General features: G+C 40.9%; 1 protein-coding gene across 2 annotated transcripts in view; it reads right to left on the reverse strand.

Annotated features, from left to right (window-relative positions):
* The window catches only part of col9a1c (collagen, type IX, alpha 1c), a 35685-nt gene that overhangs the window by 775 nt on the left and 8114 nt on the right, over nucleotides 1-26796 (reverse strand). Inside the window, exons 4-38 of one of the 2 annotated variants that reach the window (XM_085148883.1) lie at nucleotides 26565-26636; nucleotides 23415-23544; nucleotides 20490-20886; nucleotides 20038-20118; nucleotides 18559-18576; nucleotides 18083-18172; nucleotides 17970-18005; nucleotides 14389-14460; nucleotides 14124-14168; nucleotides 14003-14038; nucleotides 13877-13900; nucleotides 13733-13786; nucleotides 10932-11003; nucleotides 10537-10575; nucleotides 10324-10380; nucleotides 9030-9083; nucleotides 8806-8859; nucleotides 8641-8694; nucleotides 8511-8564; nucleotides 8349-8402; nucleotides 8205-8258; nucleotides 8050-8103; nucleotides 7452-7505; nucleotides 6844-6888; nucleotides 6651-6704; nucleotides 6486-6539; nucleotides 6287-6340; nucleotides 4285-4356; nucleotides 4170-4205; nucleotides 4032-4076; nucleotides 3904-3936; nucleotides 3437-3583; nucleotides 3135-3189; nucleotides 2847-3041; nucleotides 2282-2368 (exon numbers count right to left, since the gene is read on the reverse strand). In XM_085148883.1, coding sequence (XP_085005009.1) covers nucleotides 2282-2368; nucleotides 2847-3041; nucleotides 3135-3189; nucleotides 3437-3583; nucleotides 3904-3936; nucleotides 4032-4076; nucleotides 4170-4205; nucleotides 4285-4356; nucleotides 6287-6340; nucleotides 6486-6539; nucleotides 6651-6704; nucleotides 6844-6888; nucleotides 7452-7505; nucleotides 8050-8103; nucleotides 8205-8258; nucleotides 8349-8402; nucleotides 8511-8564; nucleotides 8641-8694; nucleotides 8806-8859; nucleotides 9030-9083; nucleotides 10324-10380; nucleotides 10537-10575; nucleotides 10932-11003; nucleotides 13733-13786; nucleotides 13877-13900; nucleotides 14003-14038; nucleotides 14124-14168; nucleotides 14389-14460; nucleotides 17970-18005; nucleotides 18083-18172; nucleotides 18559-18576; nucleotides 20038-20118; nucleotides 20490-20886; nucleotides 23415-23544; nucleotides 26565-26636 — 2532 coding nt within the window. The remainder of the gene's footprint in view (nucleotides 1-2281; nucleotides 2369-2846; nucleotides 3042-3134; nucleotides 3190-3436; nucleotides 3584-3903; nucleotides 3937-4031; nucleotides 4077-4169; nucleotides 4206-4284; nucleotides 4357-6286; nucleotides 6341-6485; nucleotides 6540-6650; nucleotides 6705-6843; nucleotides 6889-7451; nucleotides 7506-8049; nucleotides 8104-8204; nucleotides 8259-8348; nucleotides 8403-8510; nucleotides 8565-8640; nucleotides 8695-8805; nucleotides 8860-9029; nucleotides 9084-10323; nucleotides 10381-10536; nucleotides 10576-10931; nucleotides 11004-13732; nucleotides 13787-13876; nucleotides 13901-14002; nucleotides 14039-14123; nucleotides 14169-14388; nucleotides 14461-17969; nucleotides 18006-18082; nucleotides 18173-18558; nucleotides 18577-20037; nucleotides 20119-20489; nucleotides 20887-23414; nucleotides 23545-26564; nucleotides 26637-26796) is intronic. The other variant, XM_085148884.1, reaches the window with a different exon arrangement.

A 26796-nucleotide genomic window follows, 5' to 3' on the forward strand; every position in this document is an offset into this window, starting at 1 on the left:
GAAATGTAAAGAAACCATGTCTGCAAAAGTCAGATATAGTGGCTTCTGCACCAGGAACAATACTTTTCATGTCACACATGCTACTCTTTGGCAGTTTATAAAGGCAATAGGTAAATAACCACTGCTATGCAGATGACATCCAGGTATATTTATCTATGAAAGTGGACGACACAAATGATTTAGTTAAGTTACAGACATGCCTTAAAGACATAAAGGTGTGGATGATGTGCAGTTTCGATATTCAGATAAAACTATGTTATACCTTCTTCTTTTTTTTAACTTTTCTTTTGTTACATTTTATAATATTACACAGTACTAATCACATAATCTCATCACCACATAGAACAGTATAATGTATAACCTTCCCTTTTCTTTACCCTAACCATCTGTTCATTTAATTCTAGGATTCCAGGAATAAAGCGGTCAATATCTGAATATGAATGACACAACACTAAGACAAGTCAAACTGCGGGTGCACGTTAACAACCTACTAAAACAGCCACACACACACACGTGATCCATATGTGATCCATATCTTACAGAAATCCTCCTTCATTCATTTTAAAGTATATTTCACATAACTTCTCTCAGATATCTAGCATGGACGGGGTGAACTGGGATCTTTCCAGTTTAAAAAATAAGATGACGGGCTAACAGGCAAGCAAAAGGAAAAAGAAGCATTATCGACATTTGTTACACCAGGTCGTGTTTTCTGGTTTTACACTAAATCAGCTGATCTGGCTCAGCTGGTATTTGAGACTCACTCGTTCTTTGATGCTCACATTAAACAAGTCTCTAGTATGTTGTGTCTTTCATTGGCATAAATGTTGGTACAATTAGAAACATCCTGTCTTAGTATGACCCTAAACAACATACATTTGCTACTTTGAGAGAGGCTGCCCCTCCCTGGATAAAAATACTAATAAAAAAAAACAGGAAAAGGTATAAGATTGTGTAAACAATTACTTTTAGTGATGAAGGAACTACTCATCCCATAATCCATTGCAAATCCCAGTTTCCAGGGCAATGTCTTCTAACCTTCTTAAATGGTATCCTTTTCATTGTTGTGTATATATTGAATTATAACAGTGTTTAGTATTTGTAATTGTGTGTGTGGTAAAGTATGGCCTAGCTCTCAGTAAGTACAGCGCTCTGTAACTCGCTGTATTAACCGTTCTTGCAGTTTAGTCAACCTGACATTTTCTGGTTTCCATAGTAACTGCTCCACCAAAATGTTGCAGAGATGTCAGTTTTTGGGTAGAGTAGCTCTTTTCAATTCAATTTCAATTTCACAAAAGTTGCCTCGAGGTGCTTTATTCTGTACGGTAAAGACCTTATAATGGAACAATAATCAGAAACGCCCCATCAGCTTCCACTTGGAAAAACTTCCTTTTACAAGAACTAGGCTCAGCTGTTCTTTCCAGTGCCGGGGACGCCAAACTAGTAGGTAAAGGCTGGGATCTTTACATCTCAAGTTGGGCTTTGTAAGTAGTTTAATTATCACCACTTTAAAAGCCGGCAATACAACCTGTGGCCTGTTAACAGATGAAAACATATTAAAGTTGCTGTACTTAATGGTACATCAGATGAAAGGCTGTGAATAACAGTAATGTTTTCTTTACTGCTTAAAATTTTATTTTTAAAGAAATGAATGAAGTCATTGCTACTTAAAGCAATAGTTAAAAGAATAGTGGCCCAACAGAGCCCCGACTCTCTGCTGTTGTGACTGTTGTCCTTGATCAGTGATGAATAGCGAGCTGTCGAAGCTTTATTGAGGGTTTTTTTAAATAAAGTAACAAACTATTTTTTCTATGACATTTCACATTGCATTTTTAAAAAACAGGGTTGATGTCAATTAGACTTGTGCATCTACTATCAGTTCAAGTAATACAACAGCTTTGGACGGCTATAAAATAATGGCTAAATATCAAAATCCCTATGAAATCTTTACTTCCGGAGCCCCACAGCGGAGCTCTATAGTGGTCACTACACTGGTATTTTCTGTTGGTTGATTTGTGGAGCATTTTAAATGGAATGATCTGACAAATAAATTGGCCTGCTGTGAGATAAAGCCTGTATTTGAGCAAGTTCAATGACTTTTAGACAGTACAGTATATATATTTATATTTATATGTGAGGGTTATCTCTCTAACGTGCTACAAAAACTGCACTTTTAATGAGAATTAAAAATTAAAGTCAGTTTTTAGCTCAGTTTGACATTTCGAAGACTCCCTGTTTACTGTCACCAGCGCTCTGCTCTAATTACAACAAGAATCCTTACCTGGTGCACCTGGTGCGCCTTGGCTTCCTTTGATTCCCACACCATCCTCTCCCCTGTCTCCCTTGTCTCCCCTCTCCCCGGCATCACCTGCACAGGAGCCGAACACATCAGGGACACGCACATTAATGCTGAGATGAAATGGAGAGGCACAGCTATAGGCGCGTAATTAGGAAACTTAATGACTCCACTCTGATTCCGCCCTGTTTAGTGCATCATTGATTGTATAATGTTATGCATCAGTGACTCTCTTCCATCCTCAGAGCTCTCTGCATAACTTCTTTCAGCGTTTGCTTTGGCAAAGACAAAGGCATACTGCCAGAGCTGACAGCATTGTTTTCTCTAAAGGATTAATTTAATTTTTTCCACTACAGCCACTCTAGGATTGGAAGGTCTCCAAGAAAATAGAGAAGAAGCAAAAGGCTATCACAGCCTCGCAGCTTATCTGTCATTGTGTGGGTGAAACGCATACATAATGAACAACCCACATACAGCTGTAAGTAAAGGATGCTAAAAACCGAGGCTCAGTTTTTACTAAAGGTGAAAACATTTGAAATGCCATACTGACCTTTTTGTCCTGGTGCGCCTGGAAGTCCAAAGTAGCCTGGAGGCCCTTTGGGGCCCATTGGCCCTAGAGCTCCTGCTGCTCCTGCGGCTCCAGCTGGTCCAGGGAGTCCAGGAGGACCTGCGGGTCCAGGAGTACCAGGGGCACCAATGGCTGCTGGCTTTTTTGAGAGTTCTTTCATAAATTCAGCTAATTGCTCTAGATGAATTGCAACAAATAGGTTTTAATATTTAACTGCTCAACCCTTCATTGGGTTCAATGTGAGGATTTATTAAGGTGAACAAACGGCACCTTCAACAACAACTGAACACATTTCCCGAAGCTTCTCGTCGCTCACTTTTGGCCCCTGTGAAATCACGAATACTATTACTGCAAAGTTACTGCAAAGGGTTGATGCAGCCAACAGTTGCATTTGCACTGTTTCTGTCAGTTTCATTCGTTAGAAATAATTGCTGAGATTATTCCAAACCAAACTGGTGGATCAGGTGCTGCCTTGTCTAGAACCACTAGCATGTCTGCTAAAAGTAGATGTAGTTTGCTAGCATGTGGTTTAAGTGTATGCATTTACTATACTGGTTAAACGTGTCACTTACAGGTAGACCTCTCGGGCCTGGTGCTCCGGGAAGGCCCGGCTCTCCCTCCAGCCCTCGAGCTCCCATTGGACCCGTCAAACCCTCGTGTCCTGGCTGGCCTGGTCTGCCATCGGCTCCTGTAACTCCTCTTTGGCCCTTCTCCCCACGCTAATGGTGAAAACGAATCATCATGAACTAAGGCTGTATGTGTCAGCAGTAGGATACTGCCCCTATCAGCTAAGATAGCTTGTGTGCCAGAACAATACACAACTAAGTGATTCCTTCAGTGTTCGAATAGCTTCAATAACATCCTGTACGCTTTTTATACCATATGCTAAGGTGGGAATTGATTGTAGTACCTATTCAAATGCTCTAAATTGTTTGTTTGTATATACAATCCAAGCTTGCAATGTTAGAAGTCATGAAACACTTTCCATGTAAAAAGCTCCTTAGGTGAGCTTTTATAGAGGACAACTGTTTATGCATACCTCTCCTTTGATTCCATGAACACCAGGAGGGCCCTGAGACACACACATAAAGATAAATCAACATCTCTCAAATCCAGCAACAGAAAATACATTTTTGTTGCATTTAATTAAGCATATGAGTCAAATACCTGGTCTCCCTTTATCCCAGGATCTCCTTGCACTCCTCTGTCCCCCTGTTTTACAACAGATTGAGCAAAAAAGTCAAATTACTGGACGAACTGTTAAGGTTCATTTGCAGATAAACTGGAAATTATAATATTTCTCACCTGACTTCCTTGCGGTCCTACTGGTCCAACAGGTCCCTAAACAACACATTATGTTCTTCACTAAATTCTTATTATAAGATTTCTAAGCTTTGGTAAAGAATGAAATTTGTCTCACCAGATCACCTTTGTGCCCTGTATGGCCCTTCATTCCTTTGGTGCCGGGGTTACCTTTAACTCCTTTCTCACCCTGAAAATACAACAAACATATTTATGTCTGCGTGTTCAGAGCAACAGGGTTGAGACAGCTGAAGTAGCTTTATTTTACCACCCATAACCCCTGCTCTGATTCACCTTTTTACATGATGTCATTTGTGAATTTTGCAGAAACTAACTCTTCATCATTAGCTGTTACAGACACATCTCCATTTAGGCTGCTGGGGGATTCCTGTGATGCACTGAGTATTTCTTCTTTTTGCCTTTCTCACTCACTATATGTTAATTAGGGCTGGGTATCGTCACTGACTTCTAGAATCGATTCAATTCCGATTCACAAGGTCCTGATTCGATTGATTCGTTTTGAATCGGGAAAATTTTGCCTCAGACAGTCAGAAACATTATAATTCTTATCACTTATCAGTACATATCCATATTTTTATATCTATAAAAACAAAGCTGACACTTGATCAAAGGTGTAAACATCTCAGCAGATGCCATTGTGTCAAAGTAACTGAGGATAAAACACAGAAAAACATGAAGGAGATTTTCCTGGCCTGAGATTTTATAGCAGATAAAAATACTCTGCAGTAGAACAAAAATGAAAGAAAACCATAAATCAACATCTGAACATTACCTGATACTGCTGAAGTGAAACAGAGCAAAGTTACAGAGGTTTTATTAAAGACACAGCTGAGCATTTTGCAATTTTGCATAATTTAAAAAAGTTTAAAAAAAACAGTAGCAGACAGCTCTGTACACAACGGTAGACTGGTGGGTAATAAGCAAGCGAATAATGCAGAAAACAGAGAGAGAGAGACGGAGAGCTCTGCATGAAGTGTGATTTTTATCGTGGTGGAAGCAAAACAGCAAAAGTAAGAGGGAATTCATGACGATGTTTATGTGAAGCGAAACGTGAAGCTAGTTTGGATCTTCTTCTGCTGCTGGTTCAGTCAATGTTGTTTGGAGAGAGATCAAACCTGCAGCTTCAGAATTGAGCGCAAAAAAGACAAACACAAAGAGCGGAGCCGCCGACGCATCTGAATCAGTGAGCTGTCAGCTTTCAGTCCCGACAGCATGTCCATGGTGAGAAAGCAGACATCTCACTGATTCTGATTCTTGTCCGCGCTTTGTTGTGTTTACGTCTTTGTGCAGAATCCGTGTACTGCTCTCATTTACTGTTTAAAGTTTTTGTTGGTTGTTGAAATTTTTGGAGGTTTAAGATTCTGGAGTTTCGGGCAAAATGAATTTATATTTAAAAATTGATTCAGGATTTTAATGAATCGATATCACGTTATCCAAGCTAGAATTGATTGCAATCGATAAATCGATAATCAAAACCCACCCCTAATGTTAACAGACCTCTCTGCACTGAATCATACTTGTTATTAATCTCAGTCTCTCTTCCACAGCATGTCAGCTTCCTTTTATCCTGTCTTCCTTGGCCCTGTCTGCAGGTGGTTCATGCTTGCTCATGTTGATTCGTGTGATTGTTGGGTTTTTGTCTGTATGTATTATTGTAGGGTCTCCCTTACAATATAAAGCACCTTGGGGCGACTGTTGTTGTGATTTGGCGCTGTATAAATTAAATTGAATTGAACTTCCGGAGACGTCATCAAAGTTTCTGTTCCTCTGTAAAGCTTTAAAGCCGTGCCTGGGACAATAAGACAAAAAGACTCGCTTCTGGAACATAGAATTGAACGATGAGACAACACTGATGTCATCAGTTGCCAATCAAGCAGCTAAAACGGGTTTACTCCGCCTTAGTGATAGAGAGAGGAGCTCACACACATCGATGGAGTTCAGAGTAGAGCTACTGCGCCTTCACTTTGGTTGAAGCCAGCTAAAGCGGTTTAGACAAATAGTCAGGATAGCTCCTGTGTGTTTCTCTTTGAATGTTTTCTGGGAATGCCCAGCTGGGAGCAGATGGATGGATGGACAGGTAGTGCATCAGTGTATCTCACCTGGATTCCTGGTGGACCTGCAGGCCCAACTGGTCCTTGTTTTCCTGTTTGACCCTGTACATCAAGAAGTAGTAAAACCTCAACTTCAGTTTGCACATGAATTTACTGGTACTAACGTACCTGAAAAGTCTAAAAGTGTAACTTGTTTTTAATTTAAATATAAAAATCATGAAGCAATGGGGACAAAATGTCAACTTACAGTTGCTCCTTTATCTCCAGGTTTTCCATCTGCTCCATCTTTTCCAGGCTCACCCTATATGAGAAAAATAGTGTGAATATCACTTGCAGAACCAACATAACTGATGAAAAATATCTGTAAAATTAGAGGCTAATGGATAGAGTTCTGTGGGTAGAGTAATCTCACAGTTTTTCCAGAAAGTCCAGCTGGTCCGACAGGTCCCTCTGCACCAGTGCTGCCCTAAATCCACAGCAGGAATTGCACTGAATAAGTCAGCTCAAACCTCAAAGAGAGTGTTCTACTGAAGCTGTCAGCTGCAATAACATTAGGGATGTGCTATAAAGACATGCCTCATTAAATAGATGATGATTCCAATTACCTTCTCACCGGGGGTTCCAGCTACTCCCGGCTTCCCTGGCAGACCCTAGGAACAAAAACATGTCACGAAAACATACTGAAAATGTTTGTGTCATTGCCTCACGTCTGTTTCTGTGAGGAGCAATAATTAACATTAACAGGAAATGGGGTCAGGGAATTAGCATAGCAGCGAAGTAGCATAAAACGTTACTTAACATTAACAGGAACTCAATTTATTACACTTATAACTGTTTGAGAAACAGTAGTAATAAAAATCTTTAAGTAAAAGCACACTGGAAATAAGTCACACAGCCTATAGTAAAAACACTGTCCTTTTATCTACTGTGCTGTTTGTGAATTCACATTTACCATTCAAGTCACATCTGTATCCTCTCATCTCACAGCCTTACAGGCAACAGTAGGTGTGCCCTTGCCCTTCCTGCAGGTTGTTTGACTTTAATGTTTTATTTAGCTGACCAGCTTTGTTGCTTCAGAGAGAAGCTCGTCCTCCTTTAATTTACCAGCGTCACTAGCTTCCCAATGAAACGCTAACTCCTGGAAATCGTAACCACAGAGGATATAATTCAATTACAGGTTTAACAGAATCTACAAAAATTAAGTTTGACTTACTGGAATACCCACAATCCCCCTGACACCAACAGCTCCAGGCGTGCCGGGCTCTCCCTGTTGAGGAGATGCAAAATGTGCACAGATTGTTGTATGCGGTATAAAAGTTTACTTTTGTTGAATGTGTGTTCAACGATTTATCCAAAGAAACCAACATGGCGTCAGCCAAAAGTCTAATGGACGCCATACTACACCCATGATGCATTCAGCAGAATAATTTGGTAAATTTTGGGGGGACACCATATGTTGTAGACCAGCGGTCCCCACTTCATTCACAAATGCATGGTTTTTAATCGTTATTTTTTTGTCAGACATTTCAAGCCTGATAAAAAAAACAAACATTAAAAGCAATATGCAATAATAATATTTGATGTGTTTCCTTCTTTCTTAATTAATTAACTGAATACTAGATTTTTGGTTGAGTCAGCCTTTCTTGGCCACGTGTCACCATTAGCTTGTAGATTTGATGTATTTCTGTCTTGTATGTTTTAGAAACAGGCCCATCCAATTCAATCTTTCCATGTCTCCCAGACAATTATTGAGTTTTAGTTTAGTATGATGCACTTTTATTAGTAAAAAGATCACAGGGGATAACGGTTACCTTGGCGCCATCAACTCCAGGACTTCCATCTAAGCCATTATTTCCAGGCCCTCCCTGAAAAACACTATATATTAAGCAATGCTGTGCTAAAAATAAATGTCTCACCATTCATCCATTTTCTTCCACTTCTACTTTATATCTTCCAGCTTACTTACAGTATCTCCTTTTTCCCCGGGAGGACCCTGTGATCCCTGAGCTCCCATGGCTCCCTAAACAAGATCAAATCACATTTTTTTAAATGCTTTTCGAATTATGATTTGTTATATAATCTATCATCTTAGGTAGAGAGCAGGACTCACATCTTCGCCTTTAGGCCCCGGCAAACCCAGACGTCCACGCATTCCCTCCACACCCTGAGAGAAAGTTAGTTACAGGTTAAAGTACATCCTGCCCTTTTTCGCTCTTAGAGCAAATGCCAGAAGATCAGAGGCCGTGGAGCTGATCAAACTAAGACTGCTTACAGGAGCTCCAGGAGGACCAGTGGGTCCTGGGACACCGTTGAAGCCAGGTGGGCCCTGAGAATGGAGAAGAGTTAGCTTTCATTTACATGTACAAAGGTCCAAATGTCTGTGTCATCACTGTTAAACGTACTCTGTCTCCCTTCTCTCCCGCAGTTCCAGGGACTCCGATGGGTCCTCTTTGTCCCTATAAGGACAAAAGAGATTTTATTTTGTAGATATTTATCACTTTATATCTTTAGGGAGACATAATTTCATTAATATTAATACAGTGTAACCAAGGGAGAAGCTTCCCTACATCATCTCCCATGTGACCTGGTGGTCCTTGAGGACCCTGCTTTCCTGATTCCCCCTGTGGAAAACCGCAAGTGTAAACACATTAACATCACATTTTGTGAGGGTGGATTGTAGCATGTGTACAAATGGTTCTTGGTATCCTGTTGGTAGAGACACATAGCTCATTGCTACAAGGTAACTACTGTATGTACTGTATGCTCTGTCTGGTTTTCACTCTGCTTGTACCTTCTCTCCAGGAACGCCGTCCTTGCCAGGCGCACCATCCAGACCTTTGTGTCCCTAAAGGTAACAATCACATCATTAATCAATCAATCAATCAATCAATCAATCAATCTATCTATCTATCTATCTATCTATCTATCTATCTATCTATCTATCTATCTATCTATCTATCTATCTATCTATCTATCTATCTATCTATCTATCTATCTATCTATCTATCATTACAAAAGGCCAACATGATCACTCTGCATCTAACGTGCCAGCTGACAGACATGCTGTCATGTCTGTTTGTGACAGTGAGGCAATAGCAAGGGTTAACTAGCTAGCTAGGGTTATCCAGGTAGCACTCTTGACTACATTCAATGGACTACACTATATGGACAAAAGTCTTGGGCCACAGCACTTGGTGTCCCAGAACCTTTGTCCACATAGAGCATCTCTAATACAATTAATCCCCATCAGCTCCTTTGTTAAAATGAACAACTAAACAGTATTTAAAAGCATTTTTACAGCACGGTACAAAAGCTGTTGTGGGCTCTACAGAAGGTTTACAGATATTTCCTGAATCATACGCAGCTGATCACTGTCTGCAAAGCCACACCTTCACTAAAACGAATCACTGAACAGGTGTCCTTATTTTTGCTGTTGGTGCCTTTTGGAGCAGTTTCAGTGCAATTATTTGACAAATAAAATGGTTTAAATAAAATCGTCTGCTTATCCATTAACTCACTGCTTCAACTTTGTTGTGTGGATTTCCATTACGTTATTAATAGCTATGTATATCTGTGCTTCGCTTGGTAAACTGGTTGATAATGTTAGCTGACAAATTAGCACGCCACTCTCTTGTCAAAATATGGTGACATATGGCTCAGAAAAAATAACATTTGGCCAATGTCATGCTGCATCCAGAGATCTGAATCCATCTTTTATATACAGTCTCTTTGAGTTACATGTGAGAACAACTCTGGATAATGTCCTGACCTGATCGTCAGAGTCTGAGTTTCTACAGTTCATTCTTGCTGACTTGCTGACACTTGTCGATGCATTGATGTTAGTCATTCCATATTTGTTAAGGATGATGAGATGTTGAGCTTCACAGCCTATTAAGTAAACTTTAAGTCTAAAGCTACGCCTTGCAGAATGATATTAGATGGGATATAAATGAAGATTTTTTGCAGTCTCATGATAACCTAAACATTTAAAAACCTCTCCCAGTCTGACAAGATTACTAATTTAAATGTCTGGTTTGGCTTTTAATTAGCTGAATCACTGAACATCCTTCATTAACATTCCTCACCTTCATCCCTGGTAGCCCAGGCAGCCCCTGGGGTCCAGCAGGGCAGGCTGCAGGACACTATAAACATACACAGCCAGTCAGATACTCAACAAGCGTGGCTGTTACCAGCCTCTTTTTAACATGACTCATTCTTGTCACAAATTCACTGTCACCACTCCAATTGCCATGCATCCAGGAAAAATTTGGCAGCATATAAGACAGAAAAACACTCACAGCTTCCCCACTTCCCTCATTGCTGGCACCGGGCGGTCCCTAAAACACAGCAGAGTGAGATCTAAAACAGCCACAGGGGGTTAGACATTCACAGAAAGTTCCAGATTTGAATGTGTGAAAAGAGACGGCTGCATGCGGGACCATCACATGCTCGTGATTTCATACAGAGATCTGAGCTCAGGACGAGATTCGTCCGCAAGGAAAGGGCTAGTTACAATGTGTGCTGTTAGCATCGCTAAGTACTAAGACTGGAAGTACCGGTGATCGAACCACCAACCTTGATTGGTAGACAACCCCATGTGTGCTGTTGTACCATGTATGTATATAACGTAGGAAATGTATGAAATAATAAAGTCTCACATGATAATAAAACCAGTGTTGGATCAGGTTCTTACCACACGCCCTGGTGGGCCAGGAGGGCCAGGAGGCCCTGGAACCCCAGGTCCTCCTCTAGGCCCAAGTGGACCCTGCAATAACACATTTAATCAAATCAAATCAATTTATTTATATAGCACTTTTCACAGGATAAAAGCCACAAAGTGCTTCACAGTAATATAAAACATAAATACATAAAATACATTATTAATAAAACACACAGCACAAATCGAATTAAAAGCCAATCTAAATAAATGAGTCTTAAGCTGCTTTTTAAAAGAATAAATACAATCAAGGCAACGTAATGATGGAGGGAGAGCATTCCACAACCTGGGGGCCACCGCTCTAAAAGATCTATCACCTCTGGTTTTAAAATATGTTCGAGGGACTACCAACAGCCTTTGATTAGATGATCTCAGGCTGCGAGAGGGAGCGTGGGGTTCTAAAAGATCAGAAATGTAAGCAGGGGCATCACAATTCAAAGCTTTAAAAGTCAGTACCAAGATTTTAAAATGAATTCTGAAATGTACTGGAAGCCAGTGTAATGAACGTAACACTGGTGTAATGTGCTCTCTTTTTCGTGTCTTAGTTAAAAGCCTTGCAGCAGCATTCTGGACTAACTGGAGACGGTCAAGATTCCTTTTGCTCAAACAAAGAAAAAGACTGTTACAATAATCTAAACGAGCCAACCATCTAACCATTTCTAACTCAGATTTAGACAGCAAAGTTCGCAGTTTGGAGATGTTTCTTAGCTGAAAAAGGCAGTTCCTAATTAACTGGCGAGAGTGTTGTTCTAGGGACATGGCAGAATCAAAGATCACACCAAGGTACCTGAGGCTCAGGTGAACAGATGAGCCAAGAGAACCAAGATGCTGTTTGATTAGAGATATCTGGTTGTCGGGGGCAATAATTAATGTTTCTGACTTCTCAGAGTTCAACTGTAAGTAGTTGTCACCAAGCCACTGTTCAATGGAAGCTAAACATTTAATTAAAGAGGACAGTTTATGGACTTCCATCGGCTTAAAAGAGCAATAGAGGTGAATATCATCAGCATAGAAGTGATAAGACACCTCAGGGAACTGCCTAATTATAAGTCCTAGAGGTAACATGTACAAAAGAAAAAGAATAGGACCCAGAACTGAACCCTGCGGTACCCCACATGTCAGATCCTTAGAATGTGACATAAACCGATTCGCAAAAACACTAAAAGATCTGTTGGAGAGGTACGACTGAAACCACTTCAAAGCCAGACCGGACACACCGACTACGTCCCAGAGCCTGTTAATCAGGATGGTATGGTCAACGGTGTCAAAGGCAGATGTCAAGTCCAACAAAACCATGACTGAGGATGCTCCGGAGTCAGCTGACATCATAATGTCACTAGAGACTTTAAGTAATGTGGTTTCTTTTGAGTAACTTTTACGGAAACCCGACTGAAATTTGTCATAAATTTCATGTTTTTCTAAAAAAGTGGTAAGTTGATCTGCAACTACTTTTTCCAGGATTTTTGATAATAATGGAAGCTTATAGGCCTATAATTCTTAAGCTGAGTAGGATCCAAACTGCTCTTTTTTAATATCGGCTCAACAACAGCATGCTTACAGAATGTAGGGACCACACCTGTTAAAAGAGAGGCATTGCATATCATTTAATATCAAATACATATCGACAAAGCAAAAAACAGTCCTCTCTGATGTAGTGGCTGTTTTGGAACTGATAGGATGTCTTTTAAAAGTACTAAAAAGTTTTCAGTTAGTTCTTTATTCTTTTGATTTTTATTCTGTGTTTGTTTGTTTGCCTTTAAAAAGTAGTATTCTCTTTTTCTTGGTGTTATGTATTATTACATTTCCTGTTTCTTGCTATTTGAAGTCATTCTTTGAGGTTATCTTTGGTTTTGGCTTCTGTATTCCTTAGTTAACCAGTATTTGCTTTCCTGGTTATTGAGCCCTTGTGTTAAAGTCTCATTTACCTCCTTTTTTTGTGGGTTCTTTATGGTTGATTTTCAAGTCTGGTTATTTGAGTCTACTATTCTTAGTTTGGTCACTCTCACATTATCTTTTAGTTTGTTCCCTTTGTGTTTTTATTCACTTCCTCCTTCTGTCTCATCTTTGTCTTTCTACACACACCTGTGTGATCTTTCTATCCTACCACTGTGTCGAGGTAATCCTATCCCCCCTGCTGATTCGTGTTGCACTTCCTGTTTTATTTTGGCAAGGGGCGTTCTCTGAGTCTTGTGCTGCTTTTAACTTCCACCCATCTTATTATGTCTCTAGCTGTGTGTCCCATCTGTTACCTGTTATTATTGCCTCAGTCTCCGCTTGTTCATTGTTGTGTCATCCCTCATAGCTGCGTGACACCCTAACATTCATCCTGCTCTGAGTTTCCCTGATAATACGTGCTTCCTGTTCATTTCTATCTTTTTGGATTCCCTTGCTTGGTTCCTTGTGTGTTCCTGGAATTTTGCACTTATGAGCATTACCTGTTTACTCCTGCGTCTTGTGTTTGGGTCCACAATAAACAGCTCACACAGCCGACTTATGACAATATGAAGTTGAGACATTGCTGGAGCAGTAATGTCTCAAAATCATTTTACCTCCTACCTCCACAAAAACACATTTTCATACATGGCTGCCCCATAACAGCGTGGCATTGATGCACAAGCTTCAACAGTGAAGCTCCTGTCATAATTCTCACCAACATCATTGTTGCAATAAAGTACAACTATGGGTTGCAATAACATGCTTCCACAAGCAAGCTGTGGGAGCTCTTTTTATGGGACTTGACTTTATTTTGTACACCTATACCACAAAAACATTCTGACCTCTGGTCCAATGTTCCCCTCATCTCCTGGGGTTCCTGGTTTTCCAGGAGGTCCCTGCCAGACATGAACAGAAACCAGATAATTCACCAGTAAGGCCATGTACATGTGAGAAACAAAACATCAACATCTGTAGCAAACACATACAGGAGGTCCTTCTCTTGCTGGACCCTGGAAAGGAGACACAGAAGAAGGAACATTTATCACATCGTCGTCATTTAGTGTCATTTCCATATGCATATGTTGCTTTAAATGAGAATTCTTTCCACTTACAGCAGGACCTGGAGGTCCAGGAAAGCCAGGAAGTCCCTTTGATGGAAAGCAGAGAAAATCAGCACATTGTCAATTATTTCCTGTAAATCATGGATTTGAATGAAAGTAAATGTTGACTCACTCTCTCTCCTACAGGCCCTCTGGGACCCATTGGACCAGCTGAACCCTGCAGACAGTCAACATACAGTCAAATTAATGTGGCATCCTTACACACTACAACACAGAATGTTTGTAACACTTTTTAGCGAGCACATTTTTATCCTTAGCTTGAAACACATACATATATTTACACACACACACACACACACACACACACACACACACACACACACACACACAAACAGGCAGCACTGGCAGGTATAAAAAATGTGTCAGGTGTTTCCTACAGCAGGTCCTGGAAGACCGGGCAGGCCTCTCTGTCCAGGAAGACCGATCTCCCCCTGCTCTCCTTTGCTGCCCTAGGAAACAGACACAACAAGAATAAAACGGTTTTATCTTCTTCCTGCATCTTCCTGCCCCGTTGCTTAGATACACAGAGGCAGAGCCAGTCAACATTTAATCAATGAAAGGTGGGCCGCACTCGACGATCAACCGCAAGATGAGCTTGTGTAAGGCTATGTCGAAAACAAAGGCGGCGTGACTGTGAATGACAAAGGCACTGCTTAACATGAGGCATTTATCTGAACCAGGCTTGTGTCTGCTACTTAGCACGGCTTTATTCCTAAATTTCTCTTTTAGCATAAATGCTAATATTTTAGTAGAAAGCCTACTCTTCTTGGGAAACTTAATTGTTGTACACTTTTATTACAAAGTCACAAAGACATCTCAGTTATTATTGAATGAAAGAAAACAGGGCATCATAGCCAAGATTTCACTGCTATATTAAGAAGTTTAGAGCAGCACATTAAGTGGCATTCACATCATATGAGAACTCCCACCCACGCTACCCACTGAGCACTCCCCCTTTTTATTTTTATTTTTGGCCATTCGTTTAATGGAGGAAATTGATTTATTTGTGACAAAGCTACTTGTGATCAAATTAAACTGGTAGAAGAAAGATAAGTACACTGCAACACCAAGACTTCAAGAATTCAATTTTATTCATGGGCCGACCGTGGCTCAGGGGGTTGGGAAGCGCACCTGGAAGGTCGCCAGTTCGATTCCCGGGCTCTCTGTCCTGGTTGTTGTGTCCTTGGGCAAGACTCTTTACCCTACCGCCTACTGGTGTTGGCCAGAGGGGCCAATGGCACGATATGGCAGCCTCGCTTCTGTCAGTCTGCCCCAGGGCAGCTGTGGCTACAACTGTAGCTGCCTCCACCAGTGTGTGAATGTGAGAGTGAATGAAGTGGAATTGTAAAGCGCATTGGGTGCCTTGAAAAGCGCTATATAAATCCAATCCATCATCCATTATTATAACCCCAAATCACAACCGTAGCTGGATCAAGGTGCTTTCTAGTGTCAGGTAAAGACCCTGCAATAATACGAAGAAAACAGAGAAAACCCCAAAAAGCAAATGACCCCCTGGGGGTGTCCAAATTCATAGGCTGCATCCTCCTGAGGACCTGGCCTTCACGGTCTACGTGGGCCGGATCCTCCGAAGGTCGGGTAGGCCAGAAGTGAGCGGCTGCAAAATTGGACGGTCTAGCCTTTTGCGTCAGCAGCTGTCTCGCTCCTGCAAGTGACTTATATATCATGTTTAACTTCAGTAGCAAAAGACCGTGGGGGTTTGAAAATGATGTGCCGGGAGTTTGGTGTTCTCGCCCCATCTAGCTATAGAGCTGGTGGGTAACAGACGTCTCTAAAACATTAGAGCACTTTTGCAAATATGCGATATCTTGATAAACCAAGCGGATATTTGAAGTTTACACAGCTACATTCTCGCCTAAAAATATCTCAGACTCAGAAAGAGTAATAAGAGTAATATTAAAACTAAGTAGCTGATGCCATTGTTGGAAACTGGAATTGGCTGGGCCGCACTATGATTTCTGGGATATGGTGGAAGACGAAGGATACACCCGACCCATCCTTCAAATCTGGGGAAAGGGAGGACGCATTTGTCAGCTGCATTTGGGGGAGTCTTCGAATTTGGACAGCCTTTGTCGCGTCGCTGTGACGCAATCGGCCTATAAATGCGGCGTCAGGAGGATGCAGCCCATGAATTTGGACACGCTTCCCGACAGTGGGAATAAAAAAACTCTTAACAGGAAGAAACGTCTATGAGAGGCAGCCATATGACGCAGCCTGTCATGGCCTGGGCCTAGGGACCCAGGCCTCATGTATTTCTGTATTTATGTCTATTTTTCTATTTTATTTTCTATTTTTCATTATGTAGTGTTTTGGTTGTTGTGTATCCTTTTTCCTCCGTCTCCCTGTGTGTGTTTATGTTCATTCATATTCCTGGATGTTTTGGGTTGCTGAGGGATTGCGACCCGGAAGTGTTCCCACGCTGGAAGCCACCACACCTGCCGCTCGTCAGCCATCACCAACTGCAGCTGATGGCCTCGTTAAGTGCGCCCTATTTAAGAGTGTGGCTGAGCTCCAGTCAGCTCTGGATCCTGAGTCAGAACTTGTTTAATCCTGCTAACCTGAGTGCGTTTGTGTGTTACTGGGAATTGGAGAGCAGAGTGCTTTTGGAGTCACGGTGTTGGGAACAGGAGTTCTTTGAGTTGCTACTTTTCACCTTCACTATGTGGGATTCAGGGAGAATCGCCACGGGGCCACAGTGCTGGGATTTGTATATAGCCATGTTGTTTTTCCACTCACTGTAAATAAATCCACTGTTCATTATAAGAGTCCTGTATTTTGGGTCCTTTTCACTGCTACTCCACAGTCTGCCACTGCATTCTGCGACACTAACCTATTTACCCTCTTAATATCCAACAGATCTCTAGCATTTGGGTTTTGCTGTGTTTAGCCATATGCTAACCAACCACATCTTCAGAAGATTAGAAGTTAAAGTAGAAGCAGTAGATGCATTTTGGCCTGACAACTCTTCTTTCATAAGCTTTTTAATTTGGCTGTACAAAACAGGAAAAACATCCACAAAAAACTTTATGTTAACCCAAGTTGACCCTTTTCCTGTCGAAGCCTCTTGGATATTAAGTATTTATGAACACAGGCCCTTGTCAACAAAAAATAAGATGTAACACGTGCCTTTAAGTTCGTAACTTACCAAGCTGCACTGTGCATGTTTTTCAAAAAAACAGAATTGACCTAGTAGCTGCTGATTACTACAGCGTCACTGATGCTTCCCATTTGAAATCCAGACTTTTGTCTTAAAGAGATTTATACTGATATTCCATTTACATTGTATTTGAATTAAAGTCCAATGTTTTGTTGACCCATTCATCCACACCAACCTCTTCTCTATGTCACCTCCCATTGCTGTTGTTAAGAGATAATTCTAACCACTGTGTGCACTGTTAAAGTTAGTATATATGAACATTGGAATGGATTGTAATTAAGGAGCAATCTCCAGGATGAAAAAGAGAAGCCTTCAAGAAAGATCCAAAAACTGCAACTCCTCTAACAGCCACTTGAGGCTAGAGTCCTGTAATTCAAGAGGTTAGAGGTCCTGATAAAGTATCAGGGTTTCAGACTGACTTTGGGTTCCTGTGTTTTCACAAGGCTTTGGTCATGTTACACTTTGAGTGTAGGAAACTTTGCCAGAATAACTGTTAGCTGTCAGTGACCAGGTGGATGTTCTGAAGTTAATTTACCCAGATTATTTCAACACTCTCTCACTGGAGACACACTACAGAAGTAACAGGATTGGTCTACAAAGAAGTGTTATCATAGTAAGCAATGCCGAGTCATATTGTGTCAGACAAATCTGTTTTGAAACTGTGTAACTGAGCCGCGACGTGAATCATTTCCCTGGGGTATCATATGACAAACAAACACATTGAGAGGGAGAACGCAGCCTCGAGGTACGTCGTCAGTAAATCATTTTGCGTTTAATACTCACAGGAGCGCCAGGACTGCCAGGAGGCCCTGGAAGACCCTGGAGAGATAAATAAAAGAAGTCAAATAAGAGAGAAAAATACTCACTCTGTGCTAATGGAAGTAGGAAATACTTACATCTCTTCCATCTCTGCCATTTTCTCCTGCTGGTCCTCGGGGGCCCTCTGGGCCAGGGGTACCTGGGGGGCCTGGGATTGATTTTTCAGGCTGACAGAAGAGACAAACAGACAATTAGCATATTATCACAGAAAACATGAGAAATGCTAGATAACTGAATTTAAATGTTCAATCTAAACACTTGAGTAGAACAGAAGATAAAGTCTTTTTCAGCATAAAGGCCTCTTCTTCACAGATTTAGTTATAATCTATGGAAATTATCTCTGTGCCACCTGGTTTTAAGTTACTTCTGGGCACATGATTTGATGTACAAATGTAAGAATGGTCAACCTATGCAATGCTAAAAACAAATAATATCACCACCATTTATTAGATATAGAACAAAGCATTAAGGCAATTAGGCAACTGAAGCACTGAAACAGATTATTGGTTTAAAATCACAAAGCAAAAAGAAAGTAGAGATGAAAAATAAATACCTCAGCATTGGCATACATCTGAAGAAGCAAGAGAAATCAGATAAAGGGAGAGTTAGTGAAAGTAGTCACACCACCCTCACCAAAAGTGTCAGCAAAAGCGCTCTGGTTCACAACAACGGCAGTGAGTGATGTCATGCTGTCATTTAAATATAAAAGCCCCGTAAACAGTACCCACACTCCCCGTGTTAGCCTGAGAGCTAATAGAGTGCACCAGGGCAGGAAATGAGTCTGTCCACAGGGTGTACAATCAGTCACATTTTGATGAAAGTAATTGAATTAAAAAAATAAAAACAATTCTCACTAATCCTAATTCATTGCACAGCAGAGTTCACAGAGCACGAAATGTGAGACTGCAGAGTGGCATTTTCATCGCAGGCAGCCATCTCATTAATCACAGTAGAAATGAAACATAATATTTAATTAGAAATCAAATTATAAACAGAGAATAACTGGGACACATTGTTGAGGCAGAGAGTAATATTCCCGGGGTTGGAAAACTTAGTGAAAATTGAATCAACTGCACAAGGAGTAACTATTCCTATGCTTTAGTTTTATTTTTACGTATACGTTTTAATTATGCTTTTAAAAAGAACAAACAAACAAAACCCCTCTTTCTTGCTACATCCTGTACATCAGATTTTCAGGAGAAAAAAAATCACACTGATGATATAATAAAGGGCTCAAAACCTCATGTATCAATTACGATGCACTTGGTGTAACAGGGTTAAAGTTACCCCTTTTCCGCTAATAAAACTGCATAAAGATGGCTGTTTGGTTTCTCCATTAAATACATACATTTGTTTTAAGGCTGTTTTTCACCTAATGAAGTTAACTCCCCTTTAATATTGCAGTTAACTGTGGATATGCTTTGCTAACCAAGTTAGCTTATATGTGTTGACCCTAGCTAACAGTAAAACTGCATAAATAAAATAAAACTGCATATAGAGAGGGCTGTTTGTTTTTCACATTAAATAAATTTTGTTTTAAGGCTGTCTTTTTTAACCCTCCAAAGTTAGCTCCCGTTTAAATATCACAGTTAATTGTGGATATGCTTTGTTAACCAAGTTAGCAAATTAGCTAATAAGTGTTTACACTAGCTAACAATATGATATCGTAACTTTTTTTTTTAAAGCAACAAAAAGGAAGGCCAATATGGCTGCAACCAATACCCTTACTTCATAATGCTAAGTCCAGGCACCAGTGGGTGGTGTCACAGTTTATATATACAGTCTGTAGGTTTAAAGTAGCTCCAAAACAGCTCTTCCTCCAACAAATGTTTGTAGGACAACAGCTCAATGTTGACAATAAAAAATAAAGAGCTAAAGAGTAAAACTGCTTGGCGAGGTGTTTGTTACACTTCTGCAGCTCTGTCTCAGCATTTCTGCCGCTTCCCTTCAAAATCACTGGAAGCTCCATCAACCTGAGTAAAACCACAAACCACAACAGATGCTGAGCAGATCCTTGTCTCCGCTACTGTACCTCAGAGGGAGGCAGCTCATTGCAGCTTTCTCTCTGGGCTCTCTTTGGGTCGCAATGTATCAGCATCCACTGGAGCTCAAACTGTAAAAAAGACATGGTAACATGTGGAATTATTTTCATAAATGAAACTGAGAAAAGAAAGGGCTTTGAAATGCTTCTTCGTGGTGCTGTTACTTCTTTGTAGCTCGGAATCAATGCCGTCTATATGGGTTGTTGAGCTTGATTTTCCACCAATGTGATTTTCTGCAGGGATTAGCTCCCCCCCTCCTTTTTTCCTACTGGGACCCAGCTGAGCAGATTTGCCGTGACAGCAGCACTTTAGAATTATAGCAGAGCTCAGCACACACATAAACCTGAATGTGTTGTTCTCAAAGAGCACAATTTCCCCAATAATGCTCGTAAGGAGGGTGAAGATTATTAAATAGAGCAGGCAGTTCTCCATACTTGCTTACCACTACGGAGGCGTTGGGATCAGCATCCAGCCTGCCAATAAGAGTGTCTCCCTCTGTGTTGATGGAGCCTTTGCCTTTGATGGGTTTCTGATCAACAGGCTGGCAATCCACATACAGCGTGACCTGGTCGTGCTCTACGCCGATCATCACCTTATGCCACTTGGTGTTAAAGAGCACAGAAAGGCCGGGGAAAGTGACTGTCTGCAGATTTCCATCGGGGCCTGTCAGGAAGTACTCCAGAGCTTGCTCGTCACCATTCAGCCGTAATCCGGCCTGTTTGTAGCCATCTTCGTCAACTATCTGCCAGATGTTCCACACCTTGCTCACTGTGTTCTTGATCATGCGGAAGGTCGTCATGAAGGAGTACTCGTCTGGGAAGCCGCGAGGAAAGATGAGTCTGAGGGAGAAGTGAGGAGCAGGGGTTCAAATCCTCTGGTTTCTGCCAATCACACCAAAATGCACCGCCACTCACCCAGCCGGGTTAAAACACTCAAAATATTCCCGATGTCAGAGTTAATTTATGATCAGCACTTAGCAAAACTACCATCAAATCAAGTGCAAGACTTGGGTAAAAATAACTCAAAGCCCTGTCGTCATTGTCTATGAGATTCAAATTAAAGGCACACACTTCAAAGAAACAAAGAGAGGTTTTAAATTGTGCTATTATATCAAAAATCAGATACTGTGAGGGAGGCTGTCTCAGTGCATAAATCAGCAGCTCAGTCACAATATGCTACCCTGGTTAGCATCCAGTCTGGTGCTTTCTGTGTTTTTGACAAGCCAACATCTCGGTGGGTGGTGCATTCATAGATGGGCACTACAGCCTTTTACCACCTAGTAAATAACTAAGGTGAGGCAATAAAAACCCAATAAAACAAATGAAGAGCTTTCTCTTCAGCTAAGTGCTGCGAGTATGTGCAGCCTTTGCCCTGCAGACGACAAGAGCAGGAGTGCAGCTGAAGCAAAGACTTCAAAGCACAGCTTGTGCAACTGGACTTGTGAGGTGGGGGAAAAAACAAGTATTTACATTTAGCATGACTGAACCAAGGGGCATAGATGCAGGGTGCCAGCAACTTACATAAGAGCTTCGAAGGAAAGCTGGCCTCCAGGAACAGATTAGCCAAAACAGACTGGAGCAGGCAAGCTGGGAAACAACAGGAGGCATCTCTGCTTACGTAACATTTTGTTCTAGGACAAGTTACTGGAAATTAACATGTAACATTTGCCAGGTTATTGGGCATCTGGGGTTAGGGTTAAGATCTTTAAACATAAGACTTCAAGTGGTTTTTAAATAAAACGGACTGATGAGCATGTGGCTAGAAGAAACCCCAGCTGTAATCTTGACCCGACACGTGTCTGCAGTGAGCCGGTCCATGTTAAGAGGCTATGTCACTGGGGAAATCTTGATATTTTAGTTGCTGTAATGATCAGGTCCCCAGGTTTACTATATGTCCATTTTTGACAGGACCCTGGCCATCTGGACACGCAGCTGAACACTTTCTCTAACATCTACTTCAATTCTGCTGCCACAACACCTGCATTCATTTCAGATTTCAGCTCTTTATTGTATCATATTTTTTATTACCTTTTTAGCTCTTTACCCACTCCACTTTTTTGTATTTTCTATTTCTGTTATTACTGAATGCCTTCTTTACTGTTTGGGTTGTGACATTGACATATTTATTTTATGGAGCTAAGTTGTTTATCATGTTTTGTCTGCTTTGCCACAGTAAACCCAACCTTAGGCATAAATAAAGCATTTCTTCTCCCATAAATCTTCATCAGGAAAGGTGGAGGCTAAACTATTCCATGTGCCAAGTGCCAAACTGATAACTGGTATTTCAGGTATGATGTGATATTAGCAGACAAACCCCTCGCAGGAGGTGAGGTTCACCCTGGACAGGTACTCAGTCTAACAAAGGGCCATAAACAGAGACACAAACAATGGCTTTGGGCTGTGGCAGGAAGCAGGAGTAGCCGGAGACAATGCAGAGAATATTGTCCATGCTAACAGACTCAAACCCAGGACTTGTGAGGCAACAGTGTAAACCACTGAACCACTCGGCCACCCAGCTGTAGGTCTGTTCCCGTTAAAAGTTATCTGTGGCTTCCCACTATTGCCAAATGCTTACTTATATTGGATTGTCAGAGAACTGGTGTAGTGACTGCGACCCATTATGAAAGCCCCCAAGAGTGGCTTCTTAGTCTCCCAGGTAGGATTCCACTTAGCCTTCAAATAATGCCCACTATAGTTGTGTTTTGTTATTAAAAGGACTAACAGGAGTAATTACACTAGAAGCATTAAAACAAAACGTGACAGCCCACGGGAAATATTGAAGCCCTTCTCACGCCTCCCACCACACAAACAAACAGGCAAGTAACACAATCTGTGTGCCTATTACTGGAAATGATGGTTAACATGGTAACATTTGCAGATCATGGTTAAAAAATGATATTTAAAAAAGTAGTCCTTTAAACATCCAGATTACTACAGCTAACCTTTAATTACAAACTAGCAAAGTTCCTCACAGGAAGCCAGAACCGTTGTCAGTACATGCTATGGTACACTCATACCTAAACGTCTGAAGGTAAGTACAACTTAAAGTTAGCTTTAAAAAAGAAAAAGAAAAGAAGAAGTGGTGAATTATGTTTTTTTTCTCTTATCCTGACGAAACAGCTTCAATCAGGGTCTTAGTTGCTATTTCTCTGCACTCACTCAAACACATCCAAAAATACTCTGACTCTTTGTGTTTCTAAGAGATGCCAAATACGTCCTGACATGTTTTTTCCTCAAACAATTATACGCCGCTCGCCGAGCAGCAACATCTGTGCCAGACCTGTAATAATGCAACACCTGCATGAGGGCTGGTGCTGTTTGACATTTAAAAAAATCAGCTTCTTTAAAGATGCCCCTGCTTTACTTACATAGTTGGAATTTGGAAGTTGGCCTCTTTGTCGAGGCGGTAGGCCACCTGGAGGTTTGTGGAGCCATCCACTTTCCTCACACCTTTCAGGGGAATAACATCCAGCTGGAACTGAGTAATCAGATCAAACCCTACATGGGATAATGACACGATGGCAGGATTGAATGTGATGGAAGCAACACGTCTCAAAAACATTTAGATGGGCCAGTAAAAGGCTGGAAATTTTAAAAAGCAGCAAATATCACATATTGTGAATAAATCATGGGTTTACAACGGGGGCCCCCAACCCTCGGGCCACGGATCAGTACCGGCCCGTGAGTCGCGAGAGTTGTGTTTTCTTTGCATTGCAGTTAAGATAAAGGAGAAAAAGAAAAATGCTGTATGTGATGTTGATGGTGCATGAAGTTGGAGAAATTGTTTGACAAATACCTTGTAGATTATGAATGGAACAAAGATTTTTGCTACATGATTTGAAGATCAACTATATTTAATTTGGAGAAATCCAAACCTCGGAGCCATAGATAGATCAGTCATCTCACTGCGTTACAGTAATTACAGTGATCTATGGTAAATTTAAAGGTACTATAGTCATTTCAGTTTTATTTCAATAAGGGGTTAAACCAGTGTTTTCCAGCCACTGTGCCGCAGCACATAGGTGGTCCATGAGAAATGATCAAGTGTACCGTGGGAGATTATCTGGTTTCACCTGATTGGTAATCTAAGCCAGCGGTCTCCAACCCCCGGGACGAGTCGTTTGGTACCAGGCCGCGAGAGTTGAAGCTCGGGTGTGAAATTTATGGTTTTCAGGGTTTTTATCGTTATTTTTTGTAATCGTTTTTATCGATAACTCGGTTTCCCTGGGTCTTTTCCCATGTGTTATGAATGGTTTTATTTTGTTGTATTTATCCACAACACCTTAAAGGCCAGTCCATGAAAATATTGTTGGACATAAACTGCCCGTTACCCGTGTGAGAAACAGGCAGAGCAATTACATTCTCTTCCACTAGAGGGCAGTACAACTACCTGCTCTAATTAAATGAGTTGCCATCTGCCAGTAAAGCAGAAGAAGACAAAGAAGCAATTATGTAGTCATGCTGTGAGTAAAATGACGCAGCACGTAATAGCAATACATAAATATTTGCTGTGTCCCAATTGGGGTATGCACGCTTGAAGTACGCATTTTAAGTGCGGTTACGTCACCGCCACGCGACGACGGCTGTCCCAATTCGAAGTGTACTTCAAATGCATACTCCAAATGCGCCGTCAATTTCCCCAAATATCAAGCGTGGTCCGGTGCACGCTTCGTGGTCCCATATATCCCACAATTCATAGTGCGGCGGTGGGTGTGGATAATTTTGCCGCAAAATACGGCAGAAGGGAGCGGCCGAAAAGTGAACTGTCAAAAGTAAGTACTGAATATGACGTCACTTATTCATGTGCGAATGTTTAATAACGAAGAACATTAAAACATTGCTGTTGGCCACATGTCGGCAAAGTTATGTGACACTAGTGATGTTTGTACTTACAGTGTTAACTTGGTTTTAAAGCCTCTACTTCTAAATATACATATAGTCGACCTTAATCTTACAGAGAATCTGATGATTTTATGGGTAATTAAAGTCAGTCATATATCCACAAACACAACAAGCTGAAAGTCAGTGATATATATATATATATATATATATATATATATATATATATATATATATATATATATATATATAATCTGACAATACTATAATATTGGCCATATTATATTTACATTACCATAGTGAGATGACTTTAGTCTCATGAACAACATTAACTAATTATTATTTACTAGCTAATCTTAAATGACTGTTCAGTACAGAAATGAAGCCCTTGAATCATGTTTTACAGTCCTGTGGTCTCAGCCTCAGATACTCAACTAATCAAAGTGATGTCAAAAATGAATGACCAACAAAACATTTTTCTCCTTAATTTCTGTCAAACAAAGCTGTATGTAACGTGTCTCGCGGTTAGTATCATGGTTGCTAGGCAACCTGAACAGCGCGACGAAGCATATACCGTCCCATTTCACAAGCCTCTCACTTCCGCACTTCCCGTACTTATAGTACGCACCGTCCGTAGTACGCGTAGTGTGCGTACTTCAAGCGTGCATACCCCGAATTGGGACACAGCAATTGTCGGTGAAAATATTGTCGGACATAAACTGGTCCATGGCGCAAAAAAGGTTGGGAACCGCTGGTTTGCGAGATTTGCAGATCTTTGCATACTGTTTCTCTTTACATTTTGCGTATAATGTTCCAACATATTCAGAACAGAACTGGGTTTGCAGTATTAGTGCTGATCCCATTAGTGTGAAGAGAACAACAATATCATTAGCATTATGATTAGCACTGCACATAACATGAGCACTAATATAAGTTTAAACATTTCAATAACAATCATTTTGATTTTACTATCTGTGATTCCACATCTACTCACACTAATATTAGAATCGTTAGCGGTTTTGTGTCACACCGTTCCTGCTACATTCACGCATAAAGTAGTGATCAGCACTTTTGTTGTATAGCTCGTTTGCAGAAACAGCTTTCATGTGCAGTGCAGCCTGTTTTGAAATGATCTTATGACAAGGCAACGAATCAGTTGTCGCTTCAGCTTCTGTACATTTACTTCATATGTTTGTTGTATTTACATCGACACAGTTTAACTTGGCAGGAGTTACAGGAGCTTGCATGGATAAAATATTAATGAGGTGCATTCACTGTATGGGGCAGGCTGATTTCCAATCCTTGCCAAATCGTCTTTCCATACATTTAAAGTGTAAACTCTTCCTTATGAACAGGATGTAAACAAAGACGCTTTTTTACTTGATTGTAAATAACTTAAAACCACAGAGCAGCGTGTGAGCAGATGTGTAGGAGTGAACCGAGCAGCAGTGCCAAGCGGTTACAAGCTGCTGAGTTTGTATTGTTCTACAGTTTTGTTAAACTCAAGTGGAACATTTTATTTGCCTCATTTGAAATCTTGAGGCATTAGGCAGCCCACCCTGTTCCTCCAATTAAACTCACCGCCTTCCTTTTCTCTTTTAGGGATTTTCTAGACTTGGATTTGTTGTTTTAAAGCTCCTGTTGTATATTTTCAAAGAGTGTCGCACTAAGTATTTTACCTGGAAGGTCATCTTGGCCACTTCTTATTGGCGGGCAGACAGAATCTCCATCCAGTCTGTTCAGATCCAGTTCTGACGGGACAAAAATAAAATAAAAAATCCTGCCGCACTTGTTGTTTGCTTTAAATGTGGCAAAGCTAATATATAATACTGGCCACTTTCATTCATTTGTCATAGACGGCAACAAAGGAGAAGCGAGGTCTGGATTAACATCACAAGGTTCATTCTGTTC

Source organism: Neolamprologus multifasciatus, chromosome 22, assembly GCF_963576455.1.
Source record: "Neolamprologus multifasciatus chromosome 22, fNeoMul1.2, whole genome shotgun sequence".
Classification (NCBI taxonomy): domain Eukaryota; kingdom Metazoa; phylum Chordata; class Actinopteri; order Cichliformes; family Cichlidae; genus Neolamprologus; species Neolamprologus multifasciatus.